The sequence below is a fragment of the Camellia sinensis genome, chromosome 8, assembly GCF_055761805.1.
Source record: "Camellia sinensis isolate YWXY chromosome 8, ASM5576180v1, whole genome shotgun sequence".
In the NCBI taxonomy this organism is placed as follows: Eukaryota; Viridiplantae; Streptophyta; class Magnoliopsida; order Ericales; family Theaceae; genus Camellia; species Camellia sinensis.
Window position 1 is genome coordinate 62,558,317 of NC_138968.1, and position 21,889 is coordinate 62,580,205.

Sequence of the window (21,889 nt, forward strand, 5' to 3'; positions counted from 1 at the left end):
CAAAAGCTGAAATCAAACTTAAAATATTGGCTGTGCAGTAATTTATCATTGAATTTTCCTGTAACTCAAATCCGAATTATTATCAGTAGTTTTTTGTTGTTGAAAAATTTGTGATCTACTTGTAGTGGCTGGTATTTTGTAAGTAGAGTAACTTTTTATACATGGAACTTATTTCTTTTCTTCTGTAACTTCCCTTTGCATTGGTGTAACATGTGGCCTAATCATTTAGTAATGTATATCAATTGCCACAGGGGCATGACTTCACATCCTCGTATAGAATGTATATCCCTCTTCCTGATATATATGAATAGATATACAACAAAACATGCAATTAGGTATGAGAAGTGAACAGATGAAGTAGAAGTACCTAAAAGAGTTTTATAGCAATCATAACTGTTAAGCAATGAATCAGCTATGAACCGAAATGTGCGAATTAGTCTATGCACTTGATTTTCATTCCTATTAATATACTTGATTTTCATTCCTATAAATATACTTGAGTGTATTAGTCTAGGCTGATATTTATAACTATGGTCTGAATACTCGTTTGCAATTCATATTAAGGTAAAGCAGTCGAAATAGAGAATCTCCTTAAAGTAGAAAACTTGTGCACATACTAAGTTCATGCTACAATAAAGGAAAAACAAGAAAAAATAAACAAAATGAAGCATAAAGTGAAGGAAACATTTGATCTTTCTAGCGTTTTCAAGCAAAGAGAAATAACCAAACTCAAAAGTTGAAGAAATAATGAAGAGCATGAGAAAGTATTAGAAAAGATTGGAGTTGTGGGAGTTAATTGAGAACATACTCTTCTTTTGAGCTGAGTGTAGTTTAACCCATAGCTTCTTCAATGGTGAGAAGAGGGACAGAAACCAACCCATTTGGAGAAGTGGGGTGTGTGTCTCATGGTAGGTGAGGGAGTGGGGAGAGAGAGAGAGAGAGAGAGAGGTAAGAGAGAGAAACTGGTGGTTTGCTTAGACAGGGGTGAAGTTTAGGTCAGTGTGTTTTCAAGAAACATTACATTCTCTTGCAGGCCAATCATGCATATTACATTTCCTATTGGTGCAATGTCAATGTCACACCCTTTTTTCTCTTGTAGAAGAAGGTGCCACCTCACCAATCAGCAGTTCTTTTCACACTTCCACAATTCCCCCCTCGTATTCCTTCCTTGCAATCAGCAATTTGTTTTTGTCCCTATGTTCTAATACACTCACATTTCATTCATATTTTTGTTCTTTATGTCCCAATGCACTTGCGTTTTTTTTTCTTCTCTATTTTTAAACAATGTCAAGGTAACTTAGTTGGCTAAATTATTGAACTAAAAGTGTGCATGGGCCATTGGTTTTATTTGGTGTACTTTTTGAACTATAATATGCAATTGTTATTGTGATACTTTGCAAACTCATTCTTTTTATGGATGTGTACAAAAACAGTTAAAGAAATAGAAAGATGGACAAGAATTGGATTGATTTTCCAAATCGGATGTCAATTGATTACGTGAATGGAATTGATAATTTCTTGAGATTTGCATACAACAATAGAGATGAAAGTTTATCGATTAGTTGTCCATGTCGATTTTGTAGTAATCGATACAATTTTTCACGAGAGGTTGTAAGGGAGCATCTTATTTCCAATGGGTTTGTAAAAAAGTACAAAAATTGGATTCATCATGGGGAATCCTATGTCCAATTACATGGTAACCAAGAAAACCAAACATTAATGGCGGATTCAGTGACTAGAGATGATGTGGTTGGGATAGTACAAGAGGCCCTGGGAATTCCACATATGGGTGTTGAGAATGATGAACCAACTGCAAGTAATCCAGCCCAAGCAGGGGCAAGTGATCCAAGCCATGTAGAGGAAGATGATCCGGTTCGGATAGGGGCAAATGACGAAACTTTGAAATATTTTAAACTTTTGGAAGATGCACAAACTAATCTGTACCCGGGGTGTCACAAATTTACTTCATTATCATTTATTGTTCGAATTTTGCATATGAAGGTGCTCAATCAATGGACCGACAAGTCCGTTGACATGTTACCTGAACTTTTGAATGAGGCTTTTCCTATGGGCACAAAACTTCCAAGCTCATATTATCAAGCTCAGAAGGTTACTACAGATTTGGGTTTCACATATGAGACTTTTGATGCTTGCCCCAATAGTTGTATGTTGTTCAGAAAAGAGGATACAAAGCTTGATAAATGTGTTATATGTAGTAGTTCTAGATGGAAACAAAATGGTGGTGTTGGAAATGATGAAAGGGAATCTGGTAAATGGGTAGCATCAAAACAGATGAGGTATTTCCCTTTGAAGCCAAGGTTGCAGAGATTGTTTATGTCATCGAAAATGGCAAAGCTCATGAGATGGCATGCGGAAGAACGAGTTGATGATGGTGTGTTAAGGCATCCTGCTGACTCCCTCGCATGGAAGGACTTTGATCGGCGAAACACTTGTTTTGCTAGTAATAGTCGTAATGTACGTCTTGGGTTAGCTACAGATGGATTCAACCCATTTAGGTCAATGAACATAGTTCATAGCACTTGGCCAATTGTGTTGATTCCGTATAATTTACCACCATGGATGTGCATGAAACAACCAAATCTGATTTTGTTTGTGCTGATTGATGGACCAAAAGGACCTGGTGATAAAATCGATGTGTATTTGCAACCATTGATTGAGGAGTTGAAGGAATTATGGGATGAAGGTGAACAAACATTTGATGCATCAACCAATGAAATGTTTCAATTGCATTCAGCTTTGTTATGGACAATCAGTGACTTTCCTGCCTATGCCAACTTATCAGGATGGAGTACGAAAGGTGAATATGCTTGTTCTTGCTGCAATGTGAAAACTCAATCATATTGGTTGAAGCATGGTAGGAAGTATTCATACATGAGTCATCGTCGTTTCTTACCAGTTAATCATAAATTTCGAAAGGATAAAGTATCATTTGATGGTAGTCGAGAATGGAGACTAAAACCTCAAATTTTATCTGGATCTGAGATGTTGCATCAGTTAGAATCAAAAGGTGTCCTTAGTCAGTACAAGAGGAATGACCTGAAGGAAATGTTCAGGAGACAAGAAGAGAGGGAAAATAACGGAAGAAAAAGCCATAATTGGAAGAAAAAAAAGTATATTCTATGAATTGCCGTGTTGGAGCACAACTTAATAAGACACAATCTCGATGTGATGCACATAGAGAAAAATGTCTGCGATAATATATTGTGGACAATACTAGGAGTTGGAGGAAAATCCAAAGATAATGTGAATGCTCGACGTGATTTGCAAGAAATGAATATCAGAAAACCATTGCACTTGCAGTCAAGAGGGTTCAATAAAGTTTATGTACCTCCTGCACAATTCACAATGATCAATGATGAGAAAGATATGTTTCTCAAAGTACTCAAGGAAGTAAGAGTACCAGACGGTTATGCATCCAATATCTCGCGACATGTGCACTTACAAGATAGAAGTATTTGGGGTCTTAAGAGCCATGATAGTCATATTTTGATGCAACAACTTATTCCTTTAGCTATACGGAGGTCCTTGCCTAAGAATGTGATTGAACCATTGATTGAGTTGAGCACTTTTTTTAGACAATTGTGCTCCAAAGTGAATCGTACAAGTGATTTGGAATATATTCAGGATCATATAGCAATAACTCTTTGTCATCTTGAAATTTTTTTTCCACCATCTTTCTTTGACATAATGGAACACTTGCCTATACATCTTGCTGATGAAGCTTTGATCGCTGGAGCAATACAGCTTCGATGGATGTACCCGATTGAAAGGTTTCTTCTTACATTGAAACAATATGTGCGTAATCGAGCTCATCCGGAGGGCTCAATAGCTAAGGGGTATTTGATGGAAGAATGCATGAACTTTTGTTCTCGCTATCTCCTTGATGTGGAAACCAAATCTAATCGATCAAGGAGAAACAATGAAGGTGATAACAACATGGGTCGAGCTGTAGGCGAAAGTACAACATTTTATCTTAATGATAATGAATTACAACAGTGTCGCCGATATGTGTTGTTCAACACAAGTTCAGTTGCACCGTTCATAAGGTAATTTATCACTTTCCTATTATTGTAAAATTCTAAAGTGAAATCTATATGATATTTACTATTCTCTTCCAATTTATATTATATTAAATTAAATTCAATAATATTAAATTCAATTCAATAATTATATTATATTAAATTCAAAAAATATATTAAATTATATTATGTTAGATAGACAAAAGGGTAAATTAGACTTTTTAAATCATATCCCAACCAAGGGGATATGATATAATTGGGGGGGGTGGTATTGTATATCCTCCACTTTTGGGGGACATACAATCTCATAGTATATTTTATCCTCTTTGAAAAAAAATTGCAAACATGGGATATGTGGACCCCATAGGATATAATATCCAATCCCACCCTTTATATCCTGGAATCAAACAGGATTGGGGCTTTTTCTGTGTCTTTTGTGGTTGTTTTCTCTTCAACCTTGAGGTATGCTAGCAAATGATTGGGCATTCCTTGCGGTGCCAACCTAGTTGGGATCGTGTGGTTATGCTTTGATGCGATTTGCATGCCCCCATCCTTTCTTTGATGTAATGTCATATGTATGTATGGTAATTAATCATCAATAAAGGGCTGTGTTTTTTTTGCTGCTCAAAAAAAAAAAAAAAAAACCTCCCAAAGGCAAAATTGATCATAGTTAAAGTTATCCAAAAATGATGGAGAAGTCTATTATTATTAATTAACTTTCAAAATGAAAAAGAAGATCCACAAGTGAAATTAAGTAGCCAAGCAAATAAAAAGGGTTTAAAAGAGCTTATGAGTTTCTTTTGGAGGAAAATATCACTTGACATAATGTTAGAAGCTCATTAGTTTGAAAATCCAAGTTTGAGTTTGTGGGGTCATTTTCCCCATTTCAAATGGGAGCTTATGCTTGTACTAATTTTAGCAGTCCTCTGCACTTCAAATTGGTGGAAGTGATTCATTAAGTGATCACTTTGTAAGTACATGTATTTGGACTTCTTATGTGGCAATTCACATCTTCGCCCCCTCTTTATCTCCCTGTTTGAATCCCTCCCTTTGCACCTCATCTAGTTCCTATCCAATTACTTGGCAGCCACTTCACCTCGCTAAGTTCCACTCAACTTTGAACTTGCATATTCTCGCACTATCATGTTTTTCTATGCTAAGATTAGGGCCTAGGGACCTCTTTAAGGTTGGTACCACAATCATGGATGAGGAGGAAACCCACATGGTTTAGAAACATAACAATAATAACAAGAAAAATAATATGGAGTTACCATGCCAAGCAAATTTTGTTTTTAATTAGATCTTCCTTCCTCATTGTCTAAAGTTGTGTTTGAATTTTAAATTCATGCAGAGATTTGTAGAGATAAAGAAAAAGAGAAGAAAAATTGATTACAAATTTATCTTATATTTTATTCACTTTTATCTTGTTTTTCTTTTCGTTCCATACATTCAAGAAATAAACATGGCATTAATGATGCTCAATCTCCCTAGTTTATTGAGCTCAAATCCTCTCGAAGACAAGGTTGATCATAGTTAAAGCAAATCCAAAATTGATGAAGTCTATTATTATTATTATTACACAAATATAACTCTCAAAATGAAAAAGAAGATCCAAGATTAAATCAAGGGCAAATTACACTAACAGTTTCCTATAGTTTGAAACTTGTGTCACTTTGATCCCTGACTTTTCAATTATGACACATTTGACCCTAAATTTTGAATCTTGTTCCAAATAAAGACAATTGATGATATCATTACTCAATTTCAAGGACAAAGTCGTTAATTTGATAAAATGCAAACTAATTTGACCAAAAAAATGTCAAAAAAATATTTTTGAATTTTTAAAAATTATTTCTACCCACAAAAAATAAAATTATGTAAAATTAATAAATCTTTTATGCGTTTATTTATTTTTCCAAATTAATTTTTATTATGTATTTGGATGATGATCATGTAATGTGTGGTTATTAGAAATCAATATATTTAATATATGAAATATTTTTTATTTTGTATTTTTTGATTTAATGGATTGGTTTAATAATGATATCAAAATTGTTGCCATATTTGAGTTTTGAAAAAATAGAAACTAATTTAATAAAAATAAAAACAACTATCCATTACATGATCATCATTATCCAAACAAATAATAAAAATTAATTTGGTAAAAAAAATAGATAAATGTGTAAAAGATTTATCAATTTTACATAGCTTTATCTTTGGTGAGTAGAAATAATTTTAAAAAATTTAAAAATATTTTTTTGACATTTATTTTTGTCAAATTAGTTTATATTTTATTAAATTGACGACTTTGCCATTGAAATTGAGTAATGATATTTTCAATTGTTCTTATTTAGAACGAGATTCAAAATTTAGGATTGAATGTGTCACAATTGAAAAATCAGTGACCAAAGTGACACAAGTCCCTAACTATAGAGACCGTTAGTGTAATTTGCTCTTAAATCAAATTAATAAGCCAAGCAAATAAAAAGTTTTGAAAGAGCTTGTTAGCTTCTTTTATAGAAAAATTAAAGAGGCTTCACTTGACACAGTGAAAAAAGCTCATTAGTTTGAAAATGCAAATTTTAGTTTGAGGGATCATTTTCTCCATTTCAAATGGGACGTTACCCTGGTGCCAATTTGGCATTCCCCTATGCTTCAAATTTGTGGAAGTGATTCATTAGGTGATGACTTTGTAAGCACATGTATTTGGATTTCTTATGTGGCAAGTCACACTTCTCTCAATCTCCCTTTTCAAATTGCTCGCTTGGTGAATAGCTAACTACTTGAAAACTATTTTACCTCGCTAAAGTTTCGCTCGACTTTCAACTTACACTATGACACTATCATGTTTGGCTATGATAGGAGTAGGGTTAAGAACCTCTTTGAGGTCGTTGCCACAATCATGGATTCCCTAATCAATTTATGACCCTGTGCAAAATCACCAAGGACGGTGAATTGGTGGTCAAAGTTGAGGGATAGTCGAAATTGTTTGGCTCGCCTGGATGGATCTCGGCGATTTCGATTTTGATTTCGAAGGTCTCTCTGTCTCTTGATTTCGAAGGTCTCTCTGTTGATTTGGTTGTTGATTTTTGTTTGTGCGGATCAAGGCATTGCATATGCCGAGATCAAGACATTGAGAGAAGGCAGAAAGGTTCGGATCTACCCCTTTCTCTCTCTATATATATATATATATATATATATGATTATCATATATATATATATGTATATACTATAATCCTTTTCTGTTTTGTTGATTTGGTTGTTGCCAAGTAATTGTATATATGCATATATATGTATATATATATATATATATATTCTATACAATCAAAATACCACGTCATAATCTTTGTTTCAGTGATTGATGTTTTGTTTGTGTGAAATGTTTTGATGTTCTTGATGCTGCTAGTTGACTTGGTTTATCATGAATTTGCTAATGTTCAATGATCCACTAATCTGGTTATAGTTGGTAGTCAATAGTGTTGAATCAGTTTTGTAATTTGAGTTATTCAAACTTGAAATCCTGATTTCCAGCTTAATCCCGAGTTACCTGTGAACATATTGGTGATTTTGAAATACATTTGAATTAACAGCCTATATCCCTTCCCCATTTTGATGTCTTTAGCTTCCATTGTTGTTGGTGAGTTGGATTCTTGAAGAAGCTCTGTAGAAGGAAGAGAGTAAGAAAGAGAGAAGAAAATTCTTCTTTGTTTTCTTGGGAAAATAATATGAAGGAAAATTACTAATAAATAAGGAAAACTACCAAAAGTGTATATCCATCTCTGGTGTATGACAGGTGATAAAATAAACACATAAAATTGTTGTTTCTCATCCGGTTGGGGAAAAAAAATAGTGTTCTTTAATTATTATGTTGAATTTGATTGAATTTTTAAAGCAAAGCATGTACTAAAAAAGTATGACTGAGATTTGTTTTTCTTTTATATTTTAATAGTTAATTTTGGTAACATCAAAACTTTATAACCAATTAACTGTTTCTAATTAGAACTCACTTTTTACAATAAGAAATAAGAGTTATCTTTTTCATCATTTTTCTTTTAGATCTGTTACTTTGCTTCATTTCTCTCTGCAAACAAATCTTGATCAAATTTTCAATGGTTTGGTTAACCTAACAGGTTATCACCAAGGCTTGCTGTATGTATGTAGTCTGGTTTTGAAGGATATTTGGACTGCAAATGACTAATTTTGTTTCTGGTTCTTTTTGAAGACTGATTCCTCGATTGATTGACTTTTTAAGTCATTAAAAGGATCACAAAACTTGAAACTTAAAATACACTCTACTGTCATATGAAATTCTTGATCCATGGCCTCAAAAAATTGACTTACATGATTTGGTTAGGTTTTGTAGGTCCTAGCTCAAGTCAAGCCACACAAAAGTAGACAAGGGGTCCTACATATGTGGATGGTCAATGGGGTAAGTTGGCAACAACAATGAGTATGAGGATTGTGGTTTTTATTCAAAAAATAAATAAAATTAAATCTTTTATGATTGGTAGATGCACTGATGTCTTATCTAGATATTTTCCATCATATTAATAATCTACTAATCTTTCAGAGGTAGCATCATCCATAATATACAATCTACTTTAGATCTTTCTTTAAATTTGTTTATAGCTCTTTGCGTATCCTTATGAGAAAAGCAACTTAACTTTTTCCAAGTGGCACATATTGGTCGACAATGTAACTAGGAAATGCTTTTAATGTCAGATATGTCCGTGTGATTAAAAAAAAGTAAGTCTAGTGTAGTCCCCATTAGAATGGGGTCTGGGATGGATAGATTGCATATAAACCTATCATTTGGTATAATTTGTACAAAGTGACTGTCTTCAAATTTGAGCTACAACCTTGTGGAGGCCGAGTATTGGGAGTCGTAGAGATTCCGGATAGTCGGACCTGGGAGAGTCGAAATTCGTGGCACTCGGCATCGGCTCGCAAGCTCGAATCCAACTTTACTTGGCCAAATAGCCGATTAAGCAAGGGGCCAAGTAAAGAGTGATCTACTACAAAATGTGCCGAATATGGAGTTGGAAATGGACCTAATCTCGAGGCCCATGGAAGAAAAGATATAAATAGAAGAACATCAGCCAGAAAGAGGTATGTGAGAATTGTTGTGCCTAACTTAGAATACAAGCATTCTTGAGTGTAGAGACTGACTTGTCTGTCGGAGTGCTAATTCCAGCGCCCCCGACCGAAGTGTTTATTCCTTTTCAGGTGACTATCAGCGGATCACGAGCTCCCCCGGGATCAGAAGAGTATTTCCAAACCACTTCTCCACAATTGGCGCTGTCTGTGGGAATACTCAAACACATCCATGGCAGGCGCAACGGAAGACCCTCTGATAGCCACTGATGAAACGACGCAAAGAGACGACCTCACTCCATCAAACATGCTTGGACTGGACGCCATCCCTGTAAGACGCGCTCTGAACTTCGCCTCACCCTCGACTCCAGAGCATGAAGCAATGCAAGCGATCATGGAACAAGCAAAACAAAACGAACAAAGGTTGGGGAACATGATCGCGGAGAACGAACGTCTTCGTGAAGATTTGGCCTTGGAAGTGGCGAAGTCCAAACAAGCTGTACGCCTAAATCCGGATCGATCTCCGAAGGCAGGTGGTCGATGACCTCGAGCCCGACAATACGAGACTGATAGCGGCTCCGACTCGTTATCCCCGGAGCCCAGGAAGAAGGGGCAACCTGAAACTACCAGTTCTTCTGAAAAAAGTCCCCGTATAAGGCACAAGCGAAGAAGGCACAGTTCGGACGAAGATCAACACGATCCCTTCATACGACGGATTGCAAAGGCAGTGCTACCTAAGAAATTCAAAGCACCGTCATTCACCTTGTACGACGGCAAATCAGACCCCACCGACCACATCCGCCACTACAAGCAAGCCATGACATTGCATGCAGATAACGAGGCCCTCATGTGCCGAATATTCCCCAGCAGTTTGGGACCAGTGGCTGTCAGGTGGTATTATAAACTGGAGCTGGCTTCGATCAAAACTTTCCACCAATTACAGAAATCCTTCAGGGCCAGATTCATTACTAACGAGGTCCAGCCGAAACAAGCCGACTCTTTCTGGGCAATGCAGATCCAGCCAGGAGAAACACTAAGGGCGTATTTGGCACGATATTGGGAGTGCTTTAATCTTGTTGATGACGCCTGCAATGACTCAATGGCCATCACCGCCTTCAAAATGGGATTACACCCAGACAGTGCCCTCCGCAGTTCCCTGACAAGAAGGCCCCCCAAAAAACTCTGGGCATTTTTGAAGAAAGTTGAGGAATACTGCAAAGTGGAAGACGACGCCTTGCGGGTTAAAGCTGGACAAATGGCCAACAAAATGGCCCCTCATGATATTGCTCAGCTAATAAGTTCCGTACCACCTCAGAGTCCTGAACCACGACAACGAGCTAAACGAGACAAGAAATGGGATTCTCGTCGATCAAGCGATCAATGCTCACACCGAGCAAATGAACAACTACAGGTCGATAGCAGGCGCACAAAGCGCGCCGACAAGAAATATACGGAGCTGTCAGAGCCAATAAGCTCGGTTATGTCCAAAATCCAACATCTTCCGTTCTTCAAATAGCCGTCCAAAATGGTTGGACCCCCTGACACGAGAAGGCGGGACAGGCGGTGTGAATATCACAAAGATCACGGTCATGATACGGATAGTTGCTATGCTTTGAAAGACCACATTGAGGAATTGGTCCAAGATGGTCTGCTCCAACAACATGTTCGAAAGGGCGCAATCAAAACAGTTGCCCTTCGGCAGGACTCACCTCCGCTCGGTGTTATTCATATGATATACAGCCTTCCAACGCCACGTACCGTACACGCAATTCAGTCAGCCCCCCGGAGGCAACACACACCAACGAAACAGCCCCACGAAGCTCCGAGTATTATCTTCGACGATTCCAATCTTATCGGCATAACACTCCCCCATATTGATCCATTGGTCATTGAACTACACGTAAACCGATTTACCGTTGAACGCGTCCTCATAGACCAGGGGAGCACTTTGGGGGTTATGTACTACAAGACATTCACCAAACTCGGCTTCTCCGAATCAGATCTCTCTCCGGCCCTTTATCTACTATTCGGCTTCAACGCCAATCCAGAGTACCCGTTGGGGAAAATTAAACTTCTCATTCGAGCAGGTTCCCGAACAGTGGGTGTAGGATTCTTGGTCGTCAAGCTGCCGTCTGTAGACGTCCCCGAACGTCCCGGGAAAATCCCATTTTGTTCATTGGGCTTACTACAGTTCGGACTTAATGTCACGGTTCTTAATCTGATCTCGTAAAGTGCAATACGAGATTGATAAATCACCAAAGAGTCCAAATCCGGCAAATCGTTTTGAAAAACTGATTTTTAGAAAAAAGTGCCAAACATGGACTGCTTTGCCAGATACAGAGTCGCCACCTAAATATTTTATTTTGGGGGAATTTAGGAAACCCTAACTTGTGCCTAAGGCCACGTGTCCGTCATCACCAAAGTTGCCTCGTCTCAGGAACTTGGGTACGATTGGGGAAGGTCATGCAATGAGCACCCCTGCTCGCTCGATCAAAGATCGGCCACTACTAAACATGATATCTTGTTTTTGAAAACATATGTGCTCTTATTCAGGTTTATTAACCTAGAATTGCTACGTGATGCGCACATAATACAAGTATAGACTGGATCGTCTAAGTTGGAACAAAACATCTCATGTTTGTTTTTGAAAGCGGTTTGCTACTCGCAAGTAGGCTAAAAATGCAGATTTTGCCACCCTCAAGTGGGCTTAGAAAACATGGTGATTTGCCACTCTCAAGTGGGCTTAAAACTCGCAATCGATGATTTATTCCAATCTAAATAATCTAACCTTCATCCACAGGCATTCAGGCAAGTATATCACATAAGCAGTTAGCCTCATGGCAAGCATGTTATTATGGCAGTCACTCACACACATGCAAGGATGCTAAAGCATAAACACTCACCGAGTACTCCAAGCCAAAACAGAAACTAGTTAGTACTCAATGCATGATCCTAATTCATGTTAAGATGGCTAATGTAACACATGCAAAATGCAACTAAGATAGGCTCGGCTATTCTAAGATGGCATATGAGATGCTACAGATAACATGTATTCAGCTCGATTGGATTTGATTGGACTGACTGGATAAGGGGGAATTAGAATCTATCGGACTTGAATCTTGGGACTGTGAATCCCCTAGACTATTTGATTGGATTGCATATGTATACTGTGTTTGTTTTTTCATGGGATTAGATGTCTGGAAATGACTATTTTTAGTGAATCCAACGTTTGGTTGGACGGACTAGATAGGATAAATGAACAAAAGACTATTTTATCCTTTTCAATTATTTATTAAGTAATAGCAATATTAAACATATCTTTAATATTTTAATTATTTTTAGCTAGATTAAATAAAATTTTATTTTATTTTATTTTTTACACAATTAAATAAATTTATTTTTTAAAATTAAATAAATAAAATATCAATAAAAATATATGTTATTTTTTAATTAAAATTTTAAATAAATTTTTTTTAAAGATAATAATAATTAAACAATGAAATTAAATAAAACATCTATTAACATTTAAATATTGAAATTAAATAAAATATAAACAAAATTTTAAAATAAAACATCAATAAAAAATTATTTTAAAAAATTAAATAAATAAAACATCAATAAAAATTTAAATAAAATTATTTTATTTTTAAATTGAGACATTTAAATTTTATTAAAATTTTCTAAATATAATATATAATTAAATAGTAGAGGGTCAAAATTGTCATTTTACCACCTAATCCCAACAGTAAGCAATCCCCCCAAAACTGTCCCACACCCCTCCCTTCTTGGGATAGTATAATCCCCCATATGGAGGATAAGGAGTCCAGTCGGACTCCATATCCGACGGACTAAAAAAAAACAAACAATGGACTATTCACTCCTTCGGATAAAGCAATCTGAATAGTGAATAGTCACCCCCTAATCCCCCCAATCAAACACACCCTTAGGCCCCATTTGTTTGGGGTTATGGGGAGGGGATTGGGTTTGATAGTGAGGAGGGGATTGAGAATGGAGTGTTTGTTTTGAGAGATAGGGAGGGGATTAGTAATCCCTTGGTATTAGTAAGAAGGAGGAAGGGGGATTGGTAAGGAGGAGGCAGAGATGGTATTAGAAAAATAGTGAGGGGATAAGAAATTTTTTTATTTTTTTTATATTGGGATTTTTTTTTTAAATATAATGTTTATTTTTTTATATTTTTTTATTTTTTTTATTATTTTATATAAAAATAATTTAACAATTCCTCACTATTAATCCCCCTTACTATCAATCCCCTCACTAACAATCCCCTCACTATTAATCCCCTCCATTCTATCTCCCAAAACAAACAGGGCCTTAATGTATTAGCTTGGAATCTCAAGGTGTATCAGTGTAATTTACCCTTTATTTTACATTTTTTTTTAAATATCTCTCTCATTGATACTTAGGTTCACTATTGTGCACATACAACTTGTGAGGCTCATTTTGAATCTTATTTTGATGATTCGAATTGTTAATTTTTTAAAAAAATATCGAGTATAATATCCTTGTAAAAAATTAAATTAATCGAATATCGATAGTCATTTTATTAAATTACTTTTGTATTCAATTGTAACTTAAAAATTTATTTTATTTATATAGAAATATGATTTAATAAAATAACTATCGATATTCATTGAACTTAAATTTTTATAGATATGTTCTGTTTAATATTTATTTTTTAAATAAACAATTAAAATCATCATAATAGAACTGAAATAAGTCTCACATGCGGCACAATGATTACTATTATGCATTGTTCACAACAGTAATTCTAATTCTCTCTCCTTCTTGTATTCCTTGTTTAAAAAATCATATGCATCTTTTTTGTTTTCCATTTTCTTTGCACATAATATCATACTATATACAATTTATCACTTGAGAGATGAGGGAAAAATTAAAAAAATAATAATAATTTAGAGCATAGAATCAATAAAATTAGTGTATTTAATGATGGGTTTTATATATATAGATGCGTATAACTAAAATTATTATTATTTAGGGGCACTTTTTCATAAATTTTTTTACCTATTTATGTTCCATTTAGTCTATATTATTATTTTGTGTAAACTACCAATAAGTCCTAATAGTTAGACTTATTCTCTTCAAGTTCTATTGAAAATAAGTTTTAGTAAAATTGTTGCTAAAAATAATTTTTTTGTGACAATTTTTTACATATATCGCTAAAAATTGACAATTAGTGACTTTCTTTTGTTATGATTTTTATAAATTATCGCTAAAACTTACAATTAGTGACTTTTTTAGGACCAATTTTTCCTATACAACCTATTAAACAATAAGTCTACTTATTAGAACTTACACATAAATACCCCTATTATTTTCTTATATTTCAATAAGTCCTATGAGTGACATAGGTACCAAAATATCCCTAATACTATTCATATTTACAGTGTGAATGTTCCGTGATGTGAATGTTCATATCGTCAATGTAAATGTTAACACCATCAATGTGAACGTTCACATGTCAATATGAATGTTCACATCACTAAATTGCTAAATATTCAAAAAATATTTATATGGGTAGAAATGTCCATAAAATACTTTAAATATGAGAATTAAGATTTGGTAGATCAAATATTCAAATAATAGGACTTATTGAAATATAAGAATATCTTATAGATTAATTGAGATAAAAACACTTGAAAAAGTATTTTCTAATAGAATAAAGGTTGAGACCCCCTTTAGTTTTGATTGGTCAACTTTTCCTTCTTTTTTTTTTTTTTCCTTTTCACCCAATCCCCAATCTCCATATGTGTGAGGGGGTTGTGGGGATGGGTGTTTTAAGGGGGTCTAAATCAATGCCCTTTCTAATAAATCTCTCTATTATTTATTAGTTCTATTTTCTACACATAAAAAAAAAGTAAAAATTAAAATGAATAATGATATATGCACCAATTGATATACTAACTAATGTATCAATTGATGATGTGACATAATTTAAGAGGTTTTTGAAATTTGTAACGTGATTAATAAGTGTGGTTAATAATAATGTTATAACTAGTATTAGTATATTAGTTAATATACTAATTGGTGTATGTAACACCACCAAATTAAAATATATTGCTCCCTTTTTGGAAAGTGCGTTTTGTTTTTTTTTTTTTAACTTGAAGTGACATTCATTTCATGTTATTCTATGATCTACTTTGAATTAACAACTATAGCAATTTCAAAATAGGCTCATCATTTAGTTTGGTTAGCTGCAATGTAGATGGTCAACTTGCAGATTTAGTTTGGTTCTGCTTCAGGTTTGGGTGCTGAGTGGTGGGCTACCTATTAGGGTGTGCAATCTGCTTATTTTGGTGTTTGCTGTTAGTTTGCTCTCGTGCTTCAGGTTTGGGTGCTGAGTGGTGGGCTACTTGTTGGGGTGTGCAATCTACTTATTTTGGTGTTTGCCGTTAGTTTGCTCTCGTGCTGTGTATAATGTTTCTGTTTCTCTTTGGTTTTTCCTTTGTGTTGGATTCTCTCCAACTGGAGCTCCGAGCTTAATGTAGCTCCGAGCTCCTCTTTATTGATGTACTCGTTTTATGATTTCATCAATAAAGAATTCTTCTTGCTGATAAAAAAAAAAAAATAGACTGATCATTCTTTTATGTGGTTTGTTATCAGTGTTGTAGGGCTTGGCTTGATTGTTATGGGGCTCTATGCTGTTCTTTGGGGAAAGAACAAAGAACTGAATGCAAAGAACAATGCCGAGGATAGAGAGGAAGTGAAGCAAGAGGTAGAGAAAAGTGACATGGAAATTTAGTTTTCGGGGCTTTCAAATGGAAATCACAATCTTCATACAATCAGAAGTTAAACAAAGAAATGGTGGCAATGGGAATTAGGTCTCACTTGTTCATATGATCATCTTTGGATGGGCAAAGCTAGCTAGCTAGCCTTTTTCTCTTGTACAAAAGTTTTTCCAGAAAGAAAACTTCTACTGCTCTCTTGCTGTTTTTGGCAGCTTTGATAGGGTGTGGAGTCATGGTGCTAGCAATGAAATAAGTAGTTTATACAACTCAAAAAAAAAAAAAAAAAAATTTGTTGTATTATATATTAGGAGGAAAACCCACGTGGTTTAGTAACATAAGAGAAATAAATGGAATCATTATGCCAAGTTAATTTTGTTTTTAATCAAATCTCCCATCATCATTTTCTAAGACAGTGTTTGGATTTTGAATTTGCGAAGAGATTTGTAGTGATAAAGGAAAAACATTGAAAGAGTGACAAAATAAATATCTTATATTTTATTCATTTTTATCTTCTTCTTTCATCTCAATGTACAAATACAGTATACTCAATATCCTCAATTTTATTGAGCTTAGCTCCCAAGGCACTACCCAGTAGGATATGCCTTGGGCCAGCAATTGGATCAAGTGAATTTAAGATCACTGATCTGCAATTTTCAGATGACACAATTCTATTATGTGAAGCTGACTGGGGGGAGGTGATCAACATTAAGAGGATTTTGAGATGTTTTGAAGTGCTGTCAGGTCTAAAAATTAACTACCACAAGAGTGTAGTGTGTGGCATTGGTTCAACTGAAGAATTATCCAAGGAGTTTGCTGATAACCTGAACTGTCTACATCAAAGTTTGCCTCTAAAGTATCTAGGTCTACCTTTGGGTGCAAGTCCAAGGAGAAAAAGGACCTGGCAGCCAGATCTTGATGGCATTCATCCAGATCTTGAGGAGCTGTGTGAGGTCAATAAAATGAGGGTTGCGTTGCGGAGCAAAGCTGTTGGTTCTTCTTTCTCAGGATTTTCAGTCACTGATATTATCTACAACTTGCAACAAGTAAAGTTCTGCAGTAGGGGTGTTGGCTAAGCAAATATTTCTTAGTTCGGGTGTCTTCAGTTGCAGGGATGTTCCTAATTGTCCTTCCTGCTGCTGTCCTGTTCTTGTTGGACTGTTTGGGTGAGAGGTTGTAGGGTCCAAACCTGAGGTTGTATGCTGCTGCTTGTATGCACCATTGCTGTTTAGCTGAGGAAAAGTTTGCTTTACAGTTGTTGGAAGCTCAATGGTTTGGTGCTGGTATAAAGTTCTGTAGTAGGGGTGTTCTGATATGCTGTGGTGGTGGCTGCTGGTCTTTGGTTGTTCACCTGAGTGTTGCTGTGTTTGTTCTTGAAGTTCAGCTTGCTGGGGGCTTTCTGTTCTGTGCTTGCGAAAACTATATGCAGGGGTGCGTGACTGTTTTGTCATGTTTGGTGTAGACCATATATTTAGAATTTGGGCTTTGGTTGTAGGTACCTCTGTCTGGTCTTTGGTGGTTTTGCTACTATCTTGTTTTTGTAGGACTGTTTGGGGCTTTTTCTGTGTCTTTTGTGGTTGTTTTCTCTTCAACCTTGAGGTATGCTAGCAAATGATTGGACATTCCTTGCGGTGCCAACCTAGTTGGGATCCTGTGGTTATGCTTTGATGCGATTTGCATGCCCCCATCCTTTCTTTGATGTAATGTCATATGTATGTGTGGTAATTAATCATCAATAAAGGGCTGTGTTTTTTTCGCTGCTCAAAAAAAAAAAAAAAAAAAAAAAACCTCCCTAGGCAAAATTGATCATAGTTAAAGTTATCCAAAAATGATGGAGAAGTCTATTATTATTAATAAACTTTCAAAATGAAAAAGAAGATCCACAAGTGAAATTAAGTAGCCAAGCAAATAAAAAGGGTTTAAAAGAGCTTATGAGTTTCTTTTGGAGGAAAATATCACTTTACATAATGTTAGAAGCTTATTAGTTTGTGAAAAATCTAGAAATCCCCTAAATGTTGATTTGTGATTATTTATCAATTTTTAGCAGTATATAACAATCAAGACAAATCAACACAACGATTTTACGTGGAAAAACCACAATTGGACACCTCCAATTGTGTTAAAAAAATCACGGGCAACAGCCACAAAACAATCCACTAAGAAGATATAAAGGAATTACACAGGTATACTCCCAATTACCTAGGGAATCCATGCCCGAATTGAACCAACCTTTATGTGTCTCTTCCAACCCCGTCTTCACCTCGGAATTGTCTTGACGATGAGCCACTCCGGAATCCACCAAAGCTTCAGGCTCGAACTCTTCAGAATCCACCGAAGAACAACTCTCTCTTTTATGTAGAACAAACAAACAAACCTTTGATGTATGCTTCTTAAACCATGAGTTGAATACTCTATGAAAACATCAAAGAAAGCTAGCAAAATATCCCCAGATATAAACCTTAGAATCCAAAAGAAGATCTGGAGGACTTGTCCAAGGTTTGAGAGAAACCCAACTACTTATAGAAAACCAAAGTAATCCTAGTTTTGGAAGAAAACCAATATTGAAGAAAACTGTCCCGCGATCTCCGCTCGAGCGCCCAACAGCCCGCTCGAGCGGCTTCAGCAAAATATGTGTGTGACAAAACAGAGGTTCGCTCGAGCGCTTGAGAACCCGCTCGAGCACGAAATCACACTTTCCAGTATTTTTACAGACCTGACAAACTTTTGAAACCCAACATTCTCCGCTCGAGCGGGGGAATGTCCGCCATGGCGCTGCCCCCTGGACCCCCACGAGCTGATCGGGCAGCTCGGTCCCCGTCATAATCAGCGAAGTGGCAATCTTGAAAGTATTAACATCACAAACTTCTCTACAAGGCACAATTTAGGTTGGATTCACATCTAAACACCCATAGCCTCACTGAAATAAAAGGTGCGAAAACAAATACAACTAAAAGGAGTTTTGTCAAATGGGGTTACCAAGAATAAAACCTAACAGTTTGAAAATCCAAGTTTGAGTTTGTGGGGTCATTTTCCCCATTTCAAATGGGAGCTTATGCTTGTACTAATTTTAGCAGTCCTCTGCACTTCAAATTGGTGGAAGTGATTCATTAAGTGATCACTTTGTAAGTACATGTATTTGGACTTCTTATGTGGCAATTCACATCTTCGCTCCCTCTTTATCTCCCTGTTTGAATCCCTCCCTTTGCACCTCATCTAGTTCCGATCCAATTACTTGGCAGCCACTTTACCTCGCTAAGTTCCACTCAACTTTGAACTTGCATTCTCGCACTATCATGTTTTTCTATGCTAAGATTAGGGCCTAGGGACCTCGTCAAGGTTGGTACCACAATCATGGATGAGAAGGAAACCCGCATGGTTTAGAAACAAAACAATAATAACAAGAAAAATAATATAGAATTATGATGCCAAGCAAATTTTATTTTTAATTAGATCTCCCTACCTCATTTTCTAAAGTTGTGTTTGAATTTTAAATTCATGCAGAGATTTGTAGAGATAAAGAAAAAGAGAAGGAAAAATCGATTAAAAATTTATCTTAAATTTTTTTCACTTTTATCTTCTTTTTTCTTTCCGTTCCATACATTCAAGAAATAAACATGGCATTAATGATGCTCAATATCCCTAGTTTGTTGAGCTCAAAACCTCCCAAAGACAAGGTTGGTCATAGTTAAAGCAATCCAAAAATGATGGAGAAGTCTATTATTATTATTATTACACAAATATAACTCTCAAAATGAAAAAGAAGATCCAAGATTAAATCAAGGGCAAATTACACTAACAGTTCCTATAGTTTGAAACTTGTGTCACTTTGATCTCTGACTTTTCAATTATGACACATTTGACCCTAAATTTTGAATCTTGTTCCAAATAAAGACAATTGAAGATATCATTGCTCAATTTCAAGGACAAAGTCGTCAATTTGATAAAATACAAACTAATTTGACCGAAAAAATGTCAAAAAAATATTTTTGAATTTTTAAAAATTATTTCTACCCACCAAAGATAAAATTATGTAAAATTAATAAATCTTTTACGCATTTATTTACTTATTTATTTTACCAAATTAATTTTTATTATGTGTTTAGATGATGATCATGTAATGTGTGGTTGTTAGGAATCAATATATTTAATATATGAAATATTTTTTATTTTGTATTTTTTGATTTAATGGATTGGTTTAATAATGATATCAAAGTTATCGCCATATTTGAGTTTTGAAAAAATAGAAACTAATTTAATAAAAATAAAAACAACTATCCATTACATGATCATCATTATCCAAACAAATAATAAAAATTAATTTGGTAAAAAAAAATGTGTAAAAGATTTATCAATTTTACATAATTTTATCTTTGGTGATTAAAAATAATTTTTAAAAATTTACAAATATTTTTTTGACATTAATTTTTGTCAAATTAGTTTATATTTTATTAAATTGACGACTTTGCCATTGAAATTGAGTAATGGAATTTTCAATTGTTCTTATTTAGAACAAGATTTAAAATTCAAGATTAAATGTGTCACAGTTGAAAAGTAAACTATAGGGGCCGTTAGTGTAATTTGCCCTTAAATCAAATTAACAAGCCAAGCAAATAAAAAGTTTTAAAAGAGCTTGTGAGCTTCTTTTATAGAAAAATGAAAGAGGCTTCACTTGACCCAATGGAAAAAGCTCACTAGTTTGAAAATGCAAATTTTAGTTTGAGGGATCCTTTTCTCCATTTCAAATGGGAGGTTACGCTCGTGCCAATTTGGCATTCCCCTATGCTTCAAATTTGTGGAAGTGATTCATTAGGTGATGACTTTGTAAGCACATGTATTTGGATTTCTTATGTGGCAAGTCACACTTCTCTCAATCTCCCTTTTCAAATTGCTCGCTTGGCGAATATCTAACTACTTGAAAACTATTTTACCTCGCTAAAGTTTCGCTCGACTTTCAACTTACACTATGACACTATCATGTTTGGCTATGATAGGAGTAGGGTTAAGAACCTCTTTGAGGTCGTTGCCACAATCATGGATTCCCTAATCAATTTATGACCCTGTGCAAAATCACCAAGGACGGTGAATTGGTGGTCAAAGTTGAGGGATAGTCGAAATTGTTTGGCTTACCTGGATGGATCTCGGCGATTTCGATTTTGATTTCGAAGGTCTCTCTGTCTCTTGATTTCGAAGGTCTCTCTGTTGATTTGGTTGTTGATTTTTGTTTGTGCGGATCAAGGCATTGCATATGCTGAGATCAAGACATTGAGAGAAGGCAGAAAGGTTCGGATCTACCCCATTTCTCTCTCTCTCTCTCTCTCTATATATATATATACGATTATCGTATATATATATATATATATGTATATACTTTAATCCTTTTCTGTTTTGTTGATTTGGTTGTTGCCAAGTAATTGTATATATGCATATATATACGTATATACATATTCTACACAATCGAAATACCACATCACAATCTCTGTTTCAATGATTGATGTTTTGTTTGTGTGAAATGTTTTGATGTTCTTGATGCTGCTAGTTGACTTGGTTTATCATGAATATGCTAATGTTCAATGATCCACTAATCTAGTTATAGTTGGTAGTCAATAGTGTTGAATCAATTTTGTAATTTGAGTTATTCAAACTTGAAATCCTGATTTCCAGCTTAATCCTGAGTTACCTTTGAAGATAGTGGTGATTTTGAAATACATTTGAATTAACAGCCTATATCCCTTTCCCATTTTGATGTCTTTAGCTTCCATTGTTGTTGGTGAGTTGGACTCTTGAAGAAGCTCAGTAGAAGGAAGAGAGTAAGAAATAGAGAAGAAAATTCTTCTCTGTTTTCTTGGGAAAATAATATGAAGGAAAACTACTAATAAATAAGGAAAACTACCAAAAATGTATATCCATCTCTGGTGTATGACAAGTGATAAAATAAAATATAAAATTGTTGTTTCTCATTCGGTTGGGAAAAAAAATAGTGTTCTTTAATTA

At 35.1% G+C, this 21,889-nt stretch overlaps 1 protein-coding gene across 1 annotated transcript; it reads left to right on the forward strand.

The window, feature by feature from the left end:
* The first annotated feature begins 1,449 nt into the window (after positions 1-1,449).
* On the forward strand, positions 1,450-3,144 carry LOC145797793 (uncharacterized). The gene has a single exon (XM_082885212.1). The coding sequence runs from the start codon at positions 1,450-1,452 to the stop codon at positions 3,142-3,144; it is 1,695 nt and encodes a 564-aa protein (XP_082741338.1).
* Positions 3,145-21,889: the final 18,745 nt, after the last annotated feature.